This window comes from Oncorhynchus nerka, linkage group LG17, assembly GCF_034236695.1.
Source record: "Oncorhynchus nerka isolate Pitt River linkage group LG17, Oner_Uvic_2.0, whole genome shotgun sequence".
NCBI classification, from domain to species: Eukaryota; Metazoa; Chordata; class Actinopteri; order Salmoniformes; family Salmonidae; genus Oncorhynchus; species Oncorhynchus nerka.
In genome coordinates, this window is record NC_088412.1 from 24,252,115 (window position 1) to 24,272,389 (window position 20,275).

The 20,275-nt window shown below is 44.3% G+C and overlaps 1 protein-coding gene across 3 annotated transcripts in view; it reads right to left on the minus strand.

Moving 5' to 3' along the window:
• The window catches only part of LOC115144926 (semaphorin-6B), a 153,449-nt gene extending 142,423 nt beyond the window's left edge, over positions 1–11,026 (minus strand). For 2 of the 3 annotated variants that reach the window (XM_065003076.1, XM_065003075.1), the window contains exon 1: positions 10,787–11,026. In XM_065003076.1, the coding sequence (XP_064859148.1) occupies positions 10,787–10,915 (129 nt within the window). In that variant the 5' untranslated portion in view covers positions 10,916–11,026. The other variant, XM_065003077.1, reaches the window with a different exon arrangement.
• Between the last annotated feature and the right edge of the window lie 9,249 nt (positions 11,027–20,275).

A 20,275-nucleotide genomic window follows, 5' to 3' on the forward strand; every position in this document is an offset into this window, starting at 1 on the left:
TCACTGTTAGTCTACACCTGTTGTTTACGAAGCATGTGATGAATACAATTTGATTTGATGCTGCACTGATCAGAGTGTGACTCATTAACATCCACACTAATGAAGAGCCTGGAGTGAGACACTAGGGTACAGATGAGGCTCTTGAGACACACACATAAACTGTTTTAACACGCCCAGCCTGCTTGGTTGAGCACTGCTGTTGGAAGTCTGGCACTCCTTCTCAGTCTGAGGAGTGACACACTGTCTCATTTGAGATGGAAAAACAGAAAGGGATTATCCGATGAGAAAAGAACGCACCTCCATCGACAGCGGAGTAGACAAAGACTCTGATGTACACTCTTCATGTGAACAAAAAGCACCTCAGCAGCTGCTTGAGCCTGGATGCTGCGTCAACTCTCTAGGAAGAGGCCTGCACAGCCACACCATTAATTACTTCTTATCAGCAACAGGGAACATGCATAACAATGCAGCCAAAGCACAGCCTAGTGGCCAGTGAAATACAAACAGAATAGATTCCAGGCAACATAATCAGCTTTTCCACTTTCCTTGCTGCGAATGTGACAAAGGCTAAGTGACAAGTATATAAATATATAAAGGTGTCTGTCGGGCGGGCGGCGGTCCCCGGCCAGCCAGTCATCAAGTCAGGCAGCCATTAGGAGTATGTGGATGCGGTGCTGGACTCAGTGTGAAGCTGGAATAATGGAGGAGTGTTATTACATTAATGAAGGACACTACACAGCTGCCGACGCAGGGATTTGCATGGACTTTCCTTCTCAGCACTGGGCTGATGGCTGATTAAGATCTGCCAGCCAAATCTCCCCGACACCTTGCCTGCTGATGCAGAGACAGGACGACTGTCACATGAACCCCCCCCCACCCCCACCAACACACACACACTCCTACGCACACACATCCCTCCTCAAGCCCTGCACCCTTATCCCCCTCACCTTCTGGACTCCTCTGTTAGCATAAGTCCACTCCCAAAACAAAACTGCATCTGTGGAAACCATGGAGACACCAATGGGAGACATGGAGGCAGAGATAAAGAGGTGGGATCAGCCTGCGTTCCATACAGCCAGCTGGTAAATGTCCCCAAGATAGTAAAATAACCATCTGATTAGGAATTGAAACACAGTCAAGTAAATGCACACAAGGCATCCACTTAACAAGAGATTCACCAATAAAATGTTAACTTGCCAACAGTCACTACATCTGCTATAGAAAACAGATCAATGCCTGTGTTATTGAGTGTCATTTTTACAACATGACTTATTTTGGTTTTTAGGTTCTGTCTTAACATTGATATACTGTACGTTACTATCAAAGCATGTTACTATATCAACTGTACAATACTCAATTTTTTAAAAAGGGCTAAATGTTTTGCCTGGACCTTTCCAAGGTCACACATGGTGTGAGAGAGGGAGAATGAAAAGGGAAGAGAGAGAGAAACAGAGAGAGAGAGTCGACAGGGGGAGAATAATTGGCCCAGCTGTCCTGAGGGCCTTATCGTATAGGAGGGGACCGAAATCTGAACTAAGGATCAACGCTGAACTCCCGAGCTGTCCCTCTTTAAGGCCCTGAGCCCTGTGGAGCTTCAAAGCCACTTTGTAGTGTCCGCTAATGGTGCCGATGACAGCAGCAGCGAGAAGCACCAAGCGGGTGAAATGTCCAGGCCAAAAAATACAAGTAGCAGAGGGAGGAACACTCCTGTCCAAAGGCCATAAAAACCCATCCTAAAATGACTGCCATATTTAACATTTGGCAGGAACAGCACTCCCCAGTGTTACTTAAACGAAGCACTCAACACTGGGGCAGTACAATTATATACACTCTGGCCGAGATTCATCAATCATTTGATTTAACCTTTATTTAACTAGGGAAGTCAGTAAAGAGAAGAGTTCCAAAACAGTTTGATTCCCTGAAAGCCAGGAGTATGCTGAGTGTAACAGGGCTGTTTAGAATGTTTACCGTTACATATTTCTATGATGATTGGGCTATTCTTCCCTGGTGCCAGCATGTGCTCACAATTTCCACACCATCATAATATTCGATTTTATTGTTGCTACTCTTCTTTTGTGCCTATTCTTCAGTTGCGTGAACATGGAAAAACTCTGTCATTGCCTTGCCGTGCCCTTGTTACCCCACCCGTAGCATTTCAGGGAACATGAAGTTATGACAAACTACAGGCTACAGGCCTGTGAGAGCTGGATTCTCAGGCACTTCAGCCTGGCCTGATTATTGCTTTAGTTTAGTCTCAGGGATCGAGTTTCCTTGGCTACTGCAATGGCTAAGCGAGAGAGCAGGCCAGGACTGAAACAAAACAGAGGGGACAAGCTATGCTATTTATATGGAGCAAGCAGATAATTGTTTAAAAGGTTAGTCTACAAGCAAGGGACAAACAACAGAGAAATCTGGGAAGTGTTGCTGCATGCTACTGAAAAAAGCCAATTTTCTAGGCCTGTCACATGGCTGAGTGGCTGTCTGCCCAGGAGACCCACAGCTCCAGCCAATGGTCTCCCAGAATTAGCTGGTCATGCTCTAGCACCCACAGACCAACCATACAACCATGTAATTACAAGGAGGAACGGGGCAATCACTGAAGTATGATGGTAATGCATACATTATATACAGACATATATATACATACACATACAGATATACACACACATACACACATAACCCTATACAGACACACACACACACACACTAGTGATGGCAAAACACCAAGGCTATCGGCACACACACCAAACCACCAAGCGAAATTAAATGATGGCCAGAGCAAATCACCACTAAACTCACACATAGAGAAATAGAGAAATGTCCAAAGCAGAGCTCATTCCATGGCACAGTACCACCAGCGTTGAAATACTGCCATCTAACTGAACTCACTCCCCATGCTGCAAAGTCAAACTTCTCAAGCTGAGTTATAGATGTTCCATTCTGACAATAAGAACTCCTCGAGCTGAACTGTTAGAGCTGAACTGACGAACTTCAAACAACCGACCCTGATATGTGTATGTGAGTCAGACAGGCGGATGAGTGTGCCATACTTTGAGCAGAAAACCTTGGATGTGTCCATCTTACGGGCGCCAAGGGATTGGGCCAATGAACAGAGTGGAGGCGCGGTCGGAGCGGTGCTGGGGGCTGAGCTCTGATGTTTGCGGCAAAACAAGTCATTAAAGGCAGGAGGATGTGCATGAATATTCACACAGAGATCCACTGGCTAGAGAGCACATCAAGGAGAAAAATCCCTACGCATTAAAACCCTGTCGGGCGGGCGGGTGGCACTGCTCTGAATGTCACTGACAGTCAGCCCGCCCTCTCTCTAAGCGAGGCAGACAGTGAGCCATTTTGATTGCTCCACCAGCAGACCAGGGGGTGAAAAACATTTACATGCAAATACAGATGACCCTATAGTTATGAGCAGGCATGTAGTCATGGGATTTCTGAATGCACACGAACAGCAAATAACCACATAGGAGACCAGCAAATAGTCCTCCACTACCACCCTGAAAGAGGAACTACAGTATACAACATCCTTTATTTCCAATAAAATACAGGAACTACAGTATACAACATCCTTTATTTCCAATAAAATACAGGAACTACAGTATACAACATCCTTTATTTCCAATAAAATACAGAAACTACAGTATACAACATCCTTTATTTCCAATAAAATACAGGAACTACAGTATACAACATCCTTTATTTCCAATAAAATACAGGAACTACAGTATACAACATCCTTTATTTCCAATAAAATACAGGAACTACAGTATACAACATCCTTTATTTCCAATAAAATACAGGAACTACAGTATACAACATCCTTTATTTCCAATAAAATACAGGAACTACAGTTTACAACATCATTTATTTCCAATAAAATACAGGAACTACAGTTTACAACATAATTTATTTCCAATAAAATACAGGAACTACAGTATACAACATCCTTTATTTCCAATAAAATACAGGAACTACAGTATACAACATCCTTTATTTCCAATAAAATACAGGAACTACAGTATACAACATCCTTTATTTCCAATAAAATACAGGAACTACAGTATACAACATCCTTTATTTCCAATAAAATACAGGAACTACAGTATACAACATCATTTATTTCCAATAAAATACAGGAACTACAGTATACAACATCCTTTATTTCCAATAAAATACAGGAACTACAGTCTAGTGTATGTACAGTATATAGTATCCAAAAAAGGCAGATATGCGGTGCCTCATAAACAGATTAGCTGTTAAAGCTCCATAATCCTCTCTATCACATATAACATATTCTTTGAGTATGCAGAACACTCACCAATGTATTTCCTACCTACAACCAAACCCACTCATCTGGAAAGATTGTGTTAATAATAGTCATCAAACATTCGCAGTCAATTTCCACAATTATGTTGTCCACCAACGACCACCAGCTCTTCAATCCATAATGCTTAACTGCACGACTGGAGCTAATAGAGGATGGCAGGTGACAGATTGTGGCCTGTTAGAAGGAGAGATGTGGGGGTCTTGGATAGGGGAGACCCTGGCTCAGACTCTGGCCCTGACACAGGCCATGTGATGCTCTGATTGGAACCCACCTGCTGTCCTGAGACCTGTTGCCTCCAGATGGCCCCTGGGCCCCCCTTCCCTCCATCACACGTTCTCTATCCTTCCCTCATCTCTGACTCAGGCCATGGCTCTCTGGCTGGCTCCACAGAGAGGGGGCAGAGCAGACGCTCAGCACAGTCAGACATCTTTAATTCCCCACACCAGAGATGCCGGCACCATACATTAATTGGTGCTTCGTGAACAGTTGATTTAGTGCTTTCGAGGGCCCACTTCATCAGAGTAAGCAGTCTACAGAGTCTATTATGCTTCTGCCCACCCAGTGTAATCCTGCTGGTCCTCCACTGCTACTGCATCTCTGCCCCCTGACACTGACCGTCATCCCCCTCCTCTCTCCATCTCTCCCTCCCCTCCCTGGATCTCTGTGAACATTACCTCACAGCTCGACTTCACCCATCACACAGGACACACAGGCCTTGGCACCACTCCCTCCTCATGCCTGACCCCCTCACCCATCCCTCCCCTCGGTACAGTTTCTCTTCAGCCTGACTGCCTAACGCATGACTGGCTCCCCTCGCAGAGTGCAGTAAGCCATTCATTTCTTCAAAGCGGAAAACAAGTGGCACTGTACATGAGAAGAATAAATACAGCAAAACAGGCAGGCAGACAGAGAGAAACAGAATAGAACAGAATGGCCTGGTAATGAAGAGGACCACATTAGCTACTGGTAAACTGCAGTACACTGAGAACAGAAGGAGGAGTCGCTAGGCTTAGAACGATAAGCAAGCACAATCTCATCGTTTCTCAGCAAGCAAGCAAAACAAGCAATTGAAGGATATAGTCTCTCTAAAATAAAGGCAGCCATAAATGAGGAGTATGATATCTGTGGGCCTAAAGGGCACACATCCACAGCCTCACACTGTGGTGGTGAAGTGTGACTCAATCACTCCTACTTCCTCCCCATCCAACAACAATGGTCTGTTAGTCAGCAACAACACAATGAGAAAGAGCCAGGTTGGCCAAATGGGAAAGATGAGGCATCTAAGGTATAAAGGGTATGCTTGTTAATTGTGTATGTGGAGTTTAACGGGAAACGGCCTGTTACACATCTCTCCACATCTCTCCCCGGACTGACAGGGTACTATTAGAGCCTCCATGCAAGCCGCCTCATCGTGTGTGTGTGTGTGTGTGTGTGTGTGTGTGTGTGTGTGTGTGAGGTAAAGTAAAGGGGGACCAGTCTGTCCACATCTTTCCTTGCGATGGCCCATCGTTAGTCTCTCCACTCATTAACAAACCTCTATGAGCCACATTGGCCATGTCGATGGTGGTACAGTCACAACCAACCTCATGCACCGAAGGGAGAGAGCCATGTCAGAGTGCCTCAATGACAAAAAAACAGCCTATATAAAGCATCCTCACACATAGACTGTATGTTCATTCATGTCCAGGAAGTAATGCCTCATCCTGCTCCATCACATCTGCCTGCCTTTCCTGCACAATATCCTTCATGATGCACTGCCAAAGGCACTATGGAATTGTATCCATGGAAATGTGTATTTTCTCTGTAGTGGAATGAATCCCCCCTCTCCTACATCTAAACACGGAGAAGTAATGTATTAACCATACAGAGGGCTTTTTATTCAACAGCTAGCCGAGTCAGTCCTCAGAGAGACTGTAGCTTTGTGCTCCTCCATCACCTCAGGCTTATGTAACAGATACCCTTCACCTTCCCAGAGCCTCTCCACTGTTAGAGGCCACAGACACCAAATTATAACAGAGAAGAAATATGCCTCAGAATGAGAATGAGCAGCAATGGGAAAGCCTTTGAGGGAAAATGAAAGAGCTCTGATTATTGACTATTTCAGGGGACATTATCTTTGTACCGCTTCGTTTATCCTCCTGCCTTGCTTTGGTATTGCACTAGATATACAGTACATTTAAGCAATACGGCCCGAGGAGGTGTGATATATGGCCAATATACCACGACTAAGGGCTGTTCTTAGGCACGCCACAACAGGACACAGCCCTTAGCCATGGTATATTGTCCATATATCACAAACCCCCGAGGTGCCTTATTGCTATTATAAACTGGTTACCAACATAATTAGAGCAGTAAAAATAAATGTTTTGTCATACCCGTGGTATACGGTCTGATATAAGATGGCCATCAGCCAATCAACCTAATCAACCCACTCAGCCAATAAACCCACCCAGTTTATAATTTACATTGTAGTAATTTAGCAGAAGCTCTTATCCAGAGCCGTACAGTAGTGAGTGCATACATTTTCATACTTTTTTCCTACATTATTTTCTCCGGTTCTATTCTACATTCTATTCTCCTATAGCCAGTGGCCTTACCAGCCTGATGATAGATGGGGCAGTAAAGAACAATAACACACGAATTGACATTTTGTAGAATTTTTGTGCCATAGTTTAAAACTCACGAGACAACATATTACCCAGGGGTTGGTTATTTATTCTACAGTCTTTCCAGTGTCTAGGGTACCCAAACTCACATAAAAGTATAAAGAAAACCTTGAGCGTGAAAAAGTGTGTGTACTAGAGATATATATGATCGGAGCCATATGGGAGGAAAGGAGAGAGGGGAAATCAAATGGAAAGTGCAGATGATGAGGGAGAGTGTGATTAAACAACAGGAGGGATTGGTGGCTTGGTGACCTCTGGCCAGCTCCAGCCGCACCTCGCCGCAGGTGAGGGGTAGCCGCTACACTGCAAGCCCATTGGAGCCTGGGAATGGAGGCCCCAGGGGTCACCGGCTAACCTGTTTATCTGCTGCCATAGCAACCCCAGCAGTGGCCTTGGGCAAACATAAACAGTGGTAGCAGCGGATGGCTGCTGGGCGCCGTGCCTAAATGGTGAGGTGAAATGGATAAAATACAAGGAACTGCTGATTCCTGCAAAGGAGCACACAGGAGCCCCGTCTGTCCACTCCTCACTCTGCAGCACGGACTGACACTGACCAAGCCTCTCATTCACCTTCCCTTTCTCCTAACGCCACGTGCTAAGTGGAAACATTGCTACGGTAAATTTGTCCCATTCAGAGTCCCAGTGGGCAGTGTCCTTCTCCTGACAGCCCAAAGAGAGGCCACACTGCTTGGCCTCCCAAGCGCCTGACATCAAGGTCCAGCGGGAGGGAGAGGGGGAGGGCTGGCAGAGCAGGTTAGCCTTGGGGCCCCCAGGCAGGCAGCTCAATAGTCAGGGGGTGGTAGAGATGTCACCAGCTCTCTCACATATGAGCCAGTGATCGGGCTACCCTGACCAGGTAACATAACCCCCAGGAGGGGGTGGCGGGGACAGGATTGAGACCCCTGCGACAGGACAGGGGCACCTGTTATTTTAGCACAGTGGGCTCAACACTTGCTCTGAGGGGCGCTGGCCTGCGCGGCTGCTAGAGAGTGGAGAGGATACTAACAGGGCATCCATTCAACAAATCCTGGACAGCATTGAATCACACACACACACACACACACACACACACACACACACACACACACACACACACACACACACACACACACACACACACACACACACTGTGGTAGAGAAACAAACACACACATTTAGGCGCACAGACACAAATACACACAGGCACACACTATGACAGGAAAACGAACAGACTGTGACAAACAAATTCTCCCTCTCTTTTTATTTTTATTTCTCTTTCTCTCTCTCTCTCTGTCTCTCTCTCTCTCTCTCACACACACACACACACACACACACACACACACACACACACACACACACACACAAACACAGTACTCAGACAGATCCCACAAATGATTATTCCGGTAGGGGCCTATTTTCTCTTATTTAATCCATCCTCTTCAGCTGTTAAAGTACAATGAGGAGATCACAACATTTATCAGACAGGCGTTTCCCTCTGTTCTTCTCACCTAATTGATTCCTTATGATAGTTGTTGTGTAATCAGTGCTAGTGGGATGATGAGTGTACAAGGAGGTCGGAGGCAAGCAGTGAGAAAGGTGTAGTAGAGGAACTCCTTAGCCATGAGAACACACAGCACAGTCACCCACTAAAGCCCAGTAGCCCTCCCCTCTCTCTCTTCTTCCATTTTCTCCCATTCTTACTCGCTCTATTCCATTCTATTTTCTCAATTTCTCTTTCTCTCTCTCCCTCTACACATAGGCAAAGAAAACAATGGCATGAGGCTGGAACTGTAGGACAATAGCCCAGCATCTGGGAAACAGGAGAGTTAATTCGTGTATAGGTGAGATCTGCAACCTGTGGCAGAGCCCAGGGAGAAAGAGAGGCCTTTCAGGGGATTTTAAAGAGCCCCTTGTCCTTAGAGCCTGATTGACACATGTGAGTGAGGGGAGGGCTTGTGCTATTCCCTTGGTTATATCTTAGCTTTCGCTGGCTGAACAGAACTGTCTCCTCTCCCTAGCCCCCTTTTCTCTTCCACTCTCCTCTCTTCCACTTGGGCTCATTATTGGAATGCTCTGACCCTTGGGGACTTCACTTACTTGTCTCCCTTTCCAGGCCACAAACCCCAGGGCCCAACAAAAGGCAGCTCAAAGGCAATTTGAATTTGAAACAGGAAGCACAACAAAAACGTGCAGCTTTCTCCCGAAAGAAGAAACTTTGGGGAGCTCAGTGCCAGCAATTCAAAATTAGCCCTCACATAAAAACGCACATTAGATTTTGACACTAACTCAGTGTCCTGTAAAGGCAGCAGCTGCTTCAGAAATAGAGGGACAGAGTAAAGGGAGAGAGAGGAGCCCAAAGGGGAGGACAGGTGTAAGGACACCTGGGGGCCATTGGGCAGGATCACAGATCAGCATGCACAACCACCAGCAGTGCCACTGGACACACACCAGACACACACACCAAACACAGAGAGGGCTGCTGCCCTCATAGCTACTGAACTCTTCATGTGAGAGAAGAGTAAAAGGAGTCATTTCTGTGCATTTTAAGAACATTTTAAATTATATTTAGTCAATAATAATAATAATAACAAATAATAAGAATAATATGGTTTAATGCATTGGAATAGTAGGCTAATTGGCTAAATATATCCTAGCCTGATATTGCACAGTAATAAATAAATAGCCTATTATTTTAGAAAATAGTAAACATGTCAGTGTCAATTACTTTTCTATAAATAGGGAAGGAATAAACATAGCATACTTTTTTTTAGTAGTCAACAATTAATAAATCCCGCTGTCTGTAAAAAACGTGAAATCTTCATGTGGTTTGGACATGGAGCTACGCAGTATGAAATCGAGAACTAACTACACAATGATAGAAAAACTATGTAGACTAACATTAGGCAATTGAACAACATTTTATATTTATGTCGCAATAATGTGTGTCATTGTGATAACTGTGAAACTCTCCCTCCGAGGGAAAATACCAAGGCCAATTTCAAGTAAGTTCCCTACATTCGTTTGAGCCATTTTCAAACCCATGACAAATCATCACATTTGATTATATTTGGAACACCATTGTACCCAATGCATCGGCATGGCGCGACCGGAGGCAATGTCCCACAGCGCGCACCACCACCCTCAAACACCGGACCCCAACGTTGGACAGCTCCGTTCACTTACCGCTTATTGTCGCGTAAAGGGTGCGCCCGGAACGCGGCGGTTACACAGTTCTTGCCTCTCTCTACAGTCTGATTTCCCCTGGATTAATATCCAGTATGTAAGAAGAGGAGAGAGTGATCCGATGTTTTCGTCAAACCTAGTCCTAACCTAATTTGTAAACTACTAGCCTACTCCTCTCTGTCGCATCTGTCTCTGGCAACAAAAAAAAATCCTGTACGGCAGCGTGACATCCTTAAGACAACTGTCTCCGGGTTGTGTTTTCATATACACCCGCTACCTCCCAACACCACCTGTCCCCGGTGGAAAACACACCACAAAGCGCTTCTTATGTCGCGCCACGACACATGGCATTCCCCTATAGCTCTGCAGCAATATTCCTCCTCCGCAAGCCGTCCGGAATCAAAGTAATTTGTAATTGCTGGTAGAAGTGGCTGATGTAGAAGGACTGATTGCAATAACAATCCATGCAGTACCCAGTGTCACTGAACCAGCTGTACAATAAGACAATTACATATGTTTCCGTCTCCCGGCCTGCGCTATAGCAGTTGCGTTATCAATCATCTATCCCCACAATAGTTATTTTGTGCTCGATGTAGCTGCGCACGGCTGGTGCTCTTACCAGTAGAATGTCATTGCTGCGTCGTTTTACTTCGGGTCTCACTGAAAGAAAAGGCTGTTCATCAGTTTGGAATGCGCCCCTTTTCCAGTATGCTCCAGCTTCAGGATTCTCCGGGAAGGAAAATCCCATTAATCGGTTTATTAAAAATATGTAGCCTAATTTTTTTCTGTGGTTTACCCCTCAGGAGCTTTGTCAAGGTAGGCTCTGTTTCTCTACTAACGGTGGAATACAGCATCTTCAGTAGGCTACTTCTCCCTCTGTCACCCACAGGGACAGAAAACAAGGCGATACCAAAACCTGAAGCAGAATTATGCAGTGACTGGAATGGAATTAATTCATAGTTGGGCTAACGTTTAGGCCTAATTAGGCAAATTATTTTATTCTTAAATAAAACATTAAAGGAATGCTTTGGGATTTTAACAATGAAGCCATGTATCAACTTCCCCAGAGTCAGATTAACTAATGGATACCAAGCAGTTTGAAGGAAGTTGCTAACTAGCGTTAGCACAATGACTGGACGTCTATGGTAACAGCTAGCATTACCATAGACGTCCAGTCAATGTGCTAACACTCGCAAAACTAACTCTAACTTCCATCATACTGGATACCGAGACATAAAAATGGTATCCACAATTTAATCTGACTCCAGGGAAATAGATGAAGGTCTTCATTACCAGAATCCCGAAGTATCCATTTTAAAGTCCAGGTAGCAGATAATGGACCCTATCAGATATGTATGTAGTTCGTGCTGTACATTGCATTCGGAAAGTATTCAGACCCCTTGACCCTTTTACATTTTGTTCCATTACATACAAATTCTAAAATGAATTAAATTCATGTTTTTCCTGCTCAACCTACACACAGAACCCCATGATGACAAAGCAAAAACAGGTTTAGACATTTTTGCACATTTATTACAATTAAAAAACAGAAATACCTTATTTACATACAGTACCAGACAAAAGTTTGGGTCACACCTAATAATTATCTTTATTTGTACTATTTTATACATTGTAGAATAATAGTGAAGACATAAACAATATGAAATAACACATATGGATGTAGTAACAAAAAATTGTTTAAACAAATCAAAATATATTTGATATTTGAGATTCTTCAAAGTAGCCACCCTTTTCCTTGATGACAGCTTTGCACACTCTTGGCATTCTCTCAACCAGCTTCATGAGGTAGTCACCTGGAATGCATTTCAATTAACAGGCGTGTCTTGTTAAAAGATCATTTGTGGAATTTCTTTCCTTCTTAATGCGTTTGTGACAAGGTAGGGGTGGTATACAGAAGATAGGCCTATTTGGTAAAAGACCAAGTCCATATTATGGCAAGAACAGCTCAAATAAGCAAAGAGAAACAACTGTCCATCATTACTTTAAGACATGAAGGTCAGTCAATCAGGAACATTTCAAGAACTTTGAAAGTTCTTCAAGTGCAGTTTCAAAAACCATTAAGTGCTATGATGAAACTGGCTCTCGTGAGGTCCGCCACAGGAAAGGAAGAACCAGAGTTACCTCTGCTGCAGAGGATAAGTTCATTACAATTACCAGCCTCAGAAATTGCAGCCCAAATAAATACTACACAGATTTCAAGTAACAGACACATCTCATCATCAACTGTTCAGAGGAGACTGCGTGAATCAGGACTTCATGGTCGAATTGCTGCGAAGAAACCACTACTAAAGGACACCAATAAAAATAAGAACTTTCTTGGGCCAAAAAACACGTGCAATGGACATTAGACTGATGGAAATCTGTCATTTTGTCTGATTGCATCACTGCCTGGTACATGGCAACTGCTCAGCCTCCAACCGCAAGACACTACAGAGGGTAATGCGTACAGCCCAGTACATCACTAGGACCAAGCTTACTGCCATCCAGGACCTCTATACCAGGCAGTGTCAGAGGAAGGCCCTAAAAATGGTCAAAGACTCCAGCCACCTTAGTCATAGACTGTACTCTCTGCTACCGCACGGCAAGTGGTACCGGAGCACCAAGTCTAAGTCCAAGAGGCTCCTAAACAGTTTCTACCCCCAAGCCATAAGACTCCTGAACATCTAATCAAATGGTTACCCAGACTATTTGCACTGCCCCCCTTACGCTGCTGCTACTCTGTTATTAACTATGCATAGTCACTTAATAACTCTACCTACATGTACATATCACATCAATTACTTCGACTAACCGGTGTCCCCACACATTGACTCTGTACAGGTACCCCCTGTATATAGCCTCGCTATTGTTATTTTACTGCTGCTCTTTAATTATTTGTTACTTTTATTTATTTATTTTTTTGTTGGTATTTTTCTTAAAACTGCATTGTTGGTTAAGGGCTTGTAAGTAAGCAATTTATTGTTGTATTTGGCGCATGTGACAAATACAAATTGATTTGATTTGATGTGAGGATATGCTCATCTCAACATGATACAAAATAACCTTTTTGATAAAGGGCTCTGGCACATACAGTGGCAAGGAAAAGTATGTGAACCCTTTGGAATTACCTGGATTTCTACATGAATTGGTCATCAAATTTGATCTGATCTTCATTTAAGTCACAACAGTAGACAAACATAGTGTGCTTAAACTAATAACACAGACATTTTTGTATTTTTCTTGTCTATATTGAATACATAATTTAAACATTCACAGTGTACGTTGGGAAAAGTATGTGAACCCCTAGGCTAATGACTTCTCCAAAAGCTAATTGGAGTCAGGAGTCAGCTAGCCTGGAGTCCAATCAATGAGACAGTCCAAGGTAAGACAAATTGTCTATAAATGGAGAAAGTTCAGCACTGTTGCTACTCTCCCTAGGAGTGGCCGTCCTGCAAAGATGACTGCAAGAGCACAGCACAGAATGCTTAATGAGGTTATGAAGAATCCTAGAGTGTCAACAAAAGACTTACATAAATCTCTGGAACATGCTAACATCTCTGTTGACGAGTCCACGATATGTAAAACACTAAACAAGAATGGTGTTCATGAGAGGACACCACGGAAGAAGACACTGCTGTCCAAAAAACATCTGAAGTTTGCAAAAGTGCACCTGGATTTTCCACAGTGCTACTGTCAAAATGTTCTGTGGACAGATAAAACTACAGTTGAGTTGTTTGGAGGGAACACACAACACTATGTGTGGAGAAAAAAAGGCACAGCACACCAATATTAAAACCTCATCCCAACTTTAAAGTATGGTGGAGGGAGCATCATGGTTTGGGGCTGCTTTGCTACCTCAGGGCCTGGACAGTTTGCTATCATCGACGAAAAAATGAATTCCCAAGTTTATCAAGACATTTTGCAGGAGAATGTAAGGCTCTCTGTCCGCCAATTGAAGCTCAACAAAAGTTGGGTGATGCAACAGGACAATTACCCAAAACACAGAAGTAAATCAACAACAGAATGGTTTCAACAGAAGAAAATTTGCCTTCTGGAGTGGCCCAGTCAGAGTCCTGACCTCAACCTGTTTGAGATGCTGTGGCATGACCTCAAGAGAGCAGTTCACACCAGGCATCCCAATAATATTGCTGAACTGAAACAGTGTTGTAAAGAGGAATGGTCCGAAATTCCTCCTGACCGTTGTGCAGGTCTGATCCTACAGAAAATGTTTGGTTGAGGTTATTGCTGCAGAAGGAGAGTCAACCAGTTATTAAATCCAAGGTTTCACATACTTTTCCCAACCCTGCGTTGTGAATGTTTACACGGTGTGTTCAATAATGACATGAAAAGGTGTCATTGATTGTGTGTTATTGGCAGGGTAGCCTAGTGGTTAGAGCATTGGACTAGTAACTGAAAGGTTGCAAGCTCAAATCCCCGAGCTGACAAGGTACAAAATCTGTCGTTCTGCCCCTGAACAGGCAGTTAACCCACTGTTCCTAGGCCGTCATTGAAAATAAGAATTTGTTCTTAACTGACTTGCCTAGTAAAATAAAAGGTAAAATAAAAAAAAAATAAATATTGTTGTGACCTAGATGAAGATCAGATCAAATTTTATGACCAATTTACGCAGAAATCCAGGTATTTCCAAAGGGTTCACATGCTTTCCCATCTGACCATTTAGAACAACTTGTTCCTTACTGTGGAGTTACAATTTTTTAATATATATTTTTTCTTTAAATTGAACCTTTATTTAACTAGGTAGGCCAGTTGAGAACAAGTTCTCATTTACAACTGCGACCTGGCCAAGATAAAGCAAGGCACTGCTACAAAAACAGCACAGAATGCACAACCAAGTTCAGAAATTGCACTATTGTACTATTCTAAGTGCTATTATTGTGAAGTGGAAACATCTAGGAGCAACAACGGCTCAGCCGCAAAGTGGTAGGCCACACAAGCTCACAGAATGGGAACGTCGATGTGGTACTAAACGCCCGAATACCCTCCCGAATACGCACCAGATTATACGCGCTCCTGAGGGCCAGTTTCGTGAAGAATCGCGCCCCGTGAAATTATTCCACCGCCATAGTGATGAGAGGTAGTGGGTAACTAAAACCCAAAGAATTATCAAGGAATTTAGACCTTGATAATCAATACACGGATGCAAACCACCCTCCTTTTTCTTCACGAAAAAGAAACTCGAGGAGACGGGTGACATGGAGGGCCGAATGTACCCCTGTCCCAGGGCTTTCGTGACATATGTCTCCATAGCCAACGTCTCCTCCTGGGATAAAGGATACACATGACTCCTGGGGAGTGCAGCGTTTACCTGGAGGTTAATCACGCAATCCCCTGTCAATGGAGGGGTAATAGGGTCGCCTTCTTCTTACTGAATGCGCACGGTGGAAACCTGGTCTGGACTCTCCACCGATGTCGCACCGATGGAAACTCCTAAACACCTGCCTGAACACTCATCAGACCACCCCTGGAGAGCTCCCTGTCTCCACGAAAGCCTAGAATTGTGAATAGCCAGCCAGGGAATCCCCAGCACCACCGGAAACGCAGGTGAATCGATAAGGACCAGACTAATCCGCTTCTTATGATTCCCTCACGTAATCATCTCCAGAGGAATCGTGGCCTCCCTGACCAGCCCTGACCCTAACGGTCGACTATCTAAGGAGTGCACGGGGAAGGGGGGGGGGGGTCTACCTTAACTAACGGAATCCTCAACCTCTGGGCGAGTCCGCAATCTATAAAATTCCCCGCTGCGCCTGAATCAACTAGCGCCTTATGCTGGAGAGAGGGGAAAACTTCAGGAAACAAATTAACAAAAACATGTGACCAACAGGAAGCTCTGGGAGAGTGTGGTGCTGACTCACCTGGGGTGACTGAGGACTGTTCTGCCTGCCCTCTTGACTCCCAGATGGACTCCTCCAGCACCGACCGGAAGTGTGCCCTCTCCGGCCACAATGGGTACAGGAGGAGCCTCCTCCTCCGGTCTCCCTAGATGCACCCCTCCTAGCTCCATCGTGGGAGTGGGTGGACCAGGAGGTGGAACTGACAGGACCCTTTCAGAACGTCCGCGAGCAGCCAGCAGATGGTCTAACCGGATTGACATGTCGATCAGCTCATCATAGCTGAGCGTAGTGTCCCGACAAGCCAGCTCCCTGCCGACGGGCCAAGGTCCGGAATTCCGGCGCGAAGTCCTGCGCGCTCCTTGTCCCCTGCCGGAGATGGAACAACCTCTCACCCGCTGCTCGGCCCTCCGGAGGATGATCGAACACGGCCCCGAAACGGCGGGTGAACTTCAGGTAGTGACCCCTCGCTGAGTCGGGCCCGTTCCAGACGGCATTGGCCCACTCCAGGGCTCTACCCGTCAGGCAGGAGATGAGGACACTCACGCTCTCCTCGTCCGAGGGAGCCGGCCGAACGGTAGCCAGGTAGAGCACTAGTTGTAACAGGAATCCCTGGCACCCCGCCGCCACTCCATCGTACTCCCTCAGAGGCGTGATGCGCAGAGCGCTGGCACCGGATCCCGCTGAAGGGGATGGTAGAGTTGCTGGTGGGAGGATAGGTGGGGTAGTAGGGAGACCACTCCTCTCCCAACGGTCCATCCTCTCCATAATTTGATCCATCGCTGATCCGATGCGATGGAGGATGGACGTATGATGAAGGACTCTCTCCTCCATCGTGGGGAGAGGGGTGGTCGCTGCTCCTGCTGACTCCATATGGTGGTACGGGCTTCTGTAACGTCGGGAGAGTGATGGGTGTGGAGTCCGACGCAGAGAGCAGAAGGTAGACGGGAAAAAACGCTTTAATGTCCTCAATCACAATAACAGGTACAAACATGGGGGAAGCCCAAACCACAGGCGCAACAAACCCAAAAACCACTGTTACAAAAATACCGGACAGCGAAAACCCAAAAGTCAACAAACACCACTAACGTAAAATAACCACAAGCCCGCACAAACACCAACGGGCTAAACAAACTTAAATAACACCCATCCCAAAACTCCAACAAGGAACAGGTGAAAACAATTAGACAACAACAAACGAAAAGGAAAACGGGATCGGTGGCAGCTAGTAGACCGGCGACGACGACCGCCGAGGGCCACCCGAACAGGAAGGGAAGCCACCTTCGGTGGTATTCGTGACAAGCTGAAAACTGTTGTCCTGTTTTAGAAGCAATAAACTGGCCTTCTTTAGACTAGTTGAGTATCTGGAGCATCAGCATTTGTGGGTTCGATTACAGGCTCAAAATGGCCAGAAACAAATAACTTTCTTCTGAAACTCATCAGTCTATTCTTGTTCTGAGAAGGAAAGTTGTTCCATGCGAGAAATTGTCAAGAAACTGAAGATCTCATACAACGCTGTGTACTAGGAGCAACTCAGGAGCCTTCACAGAACAGTGCAAACTGGCTCTAGAAAAATGTATTTAATTTGGTCATGTTTTCTTCTGGGTGTTCTAAGTTACCACGGCTGCGTTTCTGACATTGAGAAATAGCTTCTAATTGCCCTTTAAGATCATATAAATCAATGGTATTCCCAGGCTCCTGAGTTGCGGAGCAGTCCAATTGGCCCAGGTTTGGCCGAGGTAGGCCATAGTTGTGAATAAGAATTTGTTCTTAACTGACTTACCTAGTTAAATAGAATTTGTTCTTAACTGACTTACCTAGTTAAATAGAATTTGTTCTTAACTGACTTACCTAGTTAAATAAAGGTGAAATATATATTTGTTTAAATAAGCAGTTTTCCTGTTGTTATATGTCATTCACTGACAGTCACTCAGCTACCCAATGTCAGTTAAAACATTTTAGATTGGTAAATTAGTTCAGTTAGTCTAGCCAGCAACGTAAACTGGCCAAATTACCGACCAGGCACACAGAGCACGTGCCCAGGGGCCCTGACCTCCAGGGGGCCCCCATTGATTTGGTTAGTCACTCTCACTCAGATATCGTATTAACATGGCATAAGTCTTAAGTCATGGCAAAATGTATAGAATAGCAGGCAATTAGCTGTAAAACTGCAACAAAAAGTTATGTACAGCAAACATATTTGTTCACCTTTTGTTATTAAAATAAATGTTAAAAATTCTCTATGTATTAAATGATAGTTTTTAATCTCGGTGCTGAGTTAATGTGACTTGACTATGTGTAGTGGCTAATTGTATAGCTAATGTTTTTAGTTATACAATTACTGTATATGTGTTTGTATATCGATTGATGTGAGTGAAGCCACAGCAACCAATGTCATAATGGCTGGATACATTTTTGCTTGTTTTTGCTGTTCTCCAAATAGCATTTTACCTTTTACATTGTATAAAAATGCAGTAAATTAACTTAAACTTTCTTAACATGGATATATGAGCAGTTTTGATGAGCAGAAACAATGGATTTACTTGTATTTTGCCCTAAGAGTTGTGCAAGGTTGGTAGAATCTTATTCAAAGTTATCCACAGCTGTAATGGCTGCCAAAGGTGCTTCCACCAAGTATTAACTGGGGTGTGAAGACATATGCAATCGATAAATCCTAATTTTATACTGAACTAAAATATAAACGCGAAATGCCACAATTTCAAAGATTTTACTGAGTTACAGTTCATAGAAGGTTATCGGTCAATTTAAATGAATGAATTAGGCCCTGGTCTATGGATTTTACATGACTGGGCAGTGGTGTAGCCATGGATGGGCTTGGGAGGTCATAGGCCCACCCACTTTTTAATTTTTTTATTTTAAATGTAACCTTTGTTTAACTAGGCAAGTCAGTTAAGAACTAATTCTTATTTACAATGACGGCCTACCCCGGCCAAACCCTAACCCGGACGACGCTGGGCCAATTGTGTCCCACCCTATGGTACTCCCAATCACGGCTGGGTGTCATACAGCCTGGAATCGAACCAGGGGCTATAGTGACGCCTCTAGTGCTGAGATGGCAGGGCCACTTGGGAGCCAGGCCCACCCACTGGGGAGCCAGGCCCATCCAAACAGAATGAGTTTTTCCCCAAAAAAGGGCTTTATTACAGACAGAAATACTCCTGAGCACCACCCCTCCTCAGACGATCCAGCAGGTGAAGAAGCCGGATGTGGAGTTCCTGGGATGGCGTGTTTACACGTGGTCTGCGGGGTTGTAAGGCCAGTTGGATGTACTGCCAAATTGATGTAAACAAATTTGTGCACAAATTTGTAAGAAATAAGCTTTTTGTGCGTATTTAAAATTCCTGGGATCTTTAATTTCAGCTCATGAAACATTGGACCAACACATTACATGTTGTGTTTATATTTTTGTTCAGTATACACAACCGTTCAAAAGTTTGGGGTCACTTAGAAATGTCCTTGTTTTTGAAAGAAAAGCATGTTTTTTGCCCATTAAAATAACATCAAATTGATCAGAAATACAGTGTAGACATTGCTAATGTTGTAAATGGCTATTGTAGCAGGAAATGGCAGATTTTTTAATGGAATATCTACTTAGGCGTACAGAGGACCATTATCAGCAACCATCACTCCTGTGTTCCAATGGCACGTTGTGTTAGCTAATCCAAGTTTATAATTTTAAAAGGCTAATTTATCATTAGAAACCCCTTTTGCAATTATGTTAGAACATCTGAAAATTGTTGTTCTGATTAAAGAAGCAATACAACTGCCCTTTTTTAGAATAGTTGAGTATCTGGAGCATCAGCATTTGTGGGTTCGATTACATGCTCAAAATGGCCTGCAAGGCTGTAATTGCTGCAAATGGAGGATTCTTTGACGAAAGCAAAGTTTGAAGGACACAATTATTATTTAAATAAAAAAATATTATTTATAACCTTGTCAACGTCTTGACTATATTTTGTATTCATTTTGCAACTAATTTCATGTATGTTTTCATTGAAATCAAGGACATTTCTAAGTGACCCCAAACTTCTGAACGGTAGTTGTATATAATTTAGAAAATGTTCTGGCGGCTCGGTGCCTGCCCGCTACCTCTCTCTCTCCGGTAAACACGGGAAGTTGGCGCAGGTCTCCTACCTGGCTTCGGCCACACTCCCCGTGTGCCCCCACCAATACATTTTTGGGGCTGCCTCGGGCCACACTCCCGTGTGCCCCATACCAGTGCCTCTTTGCATTTT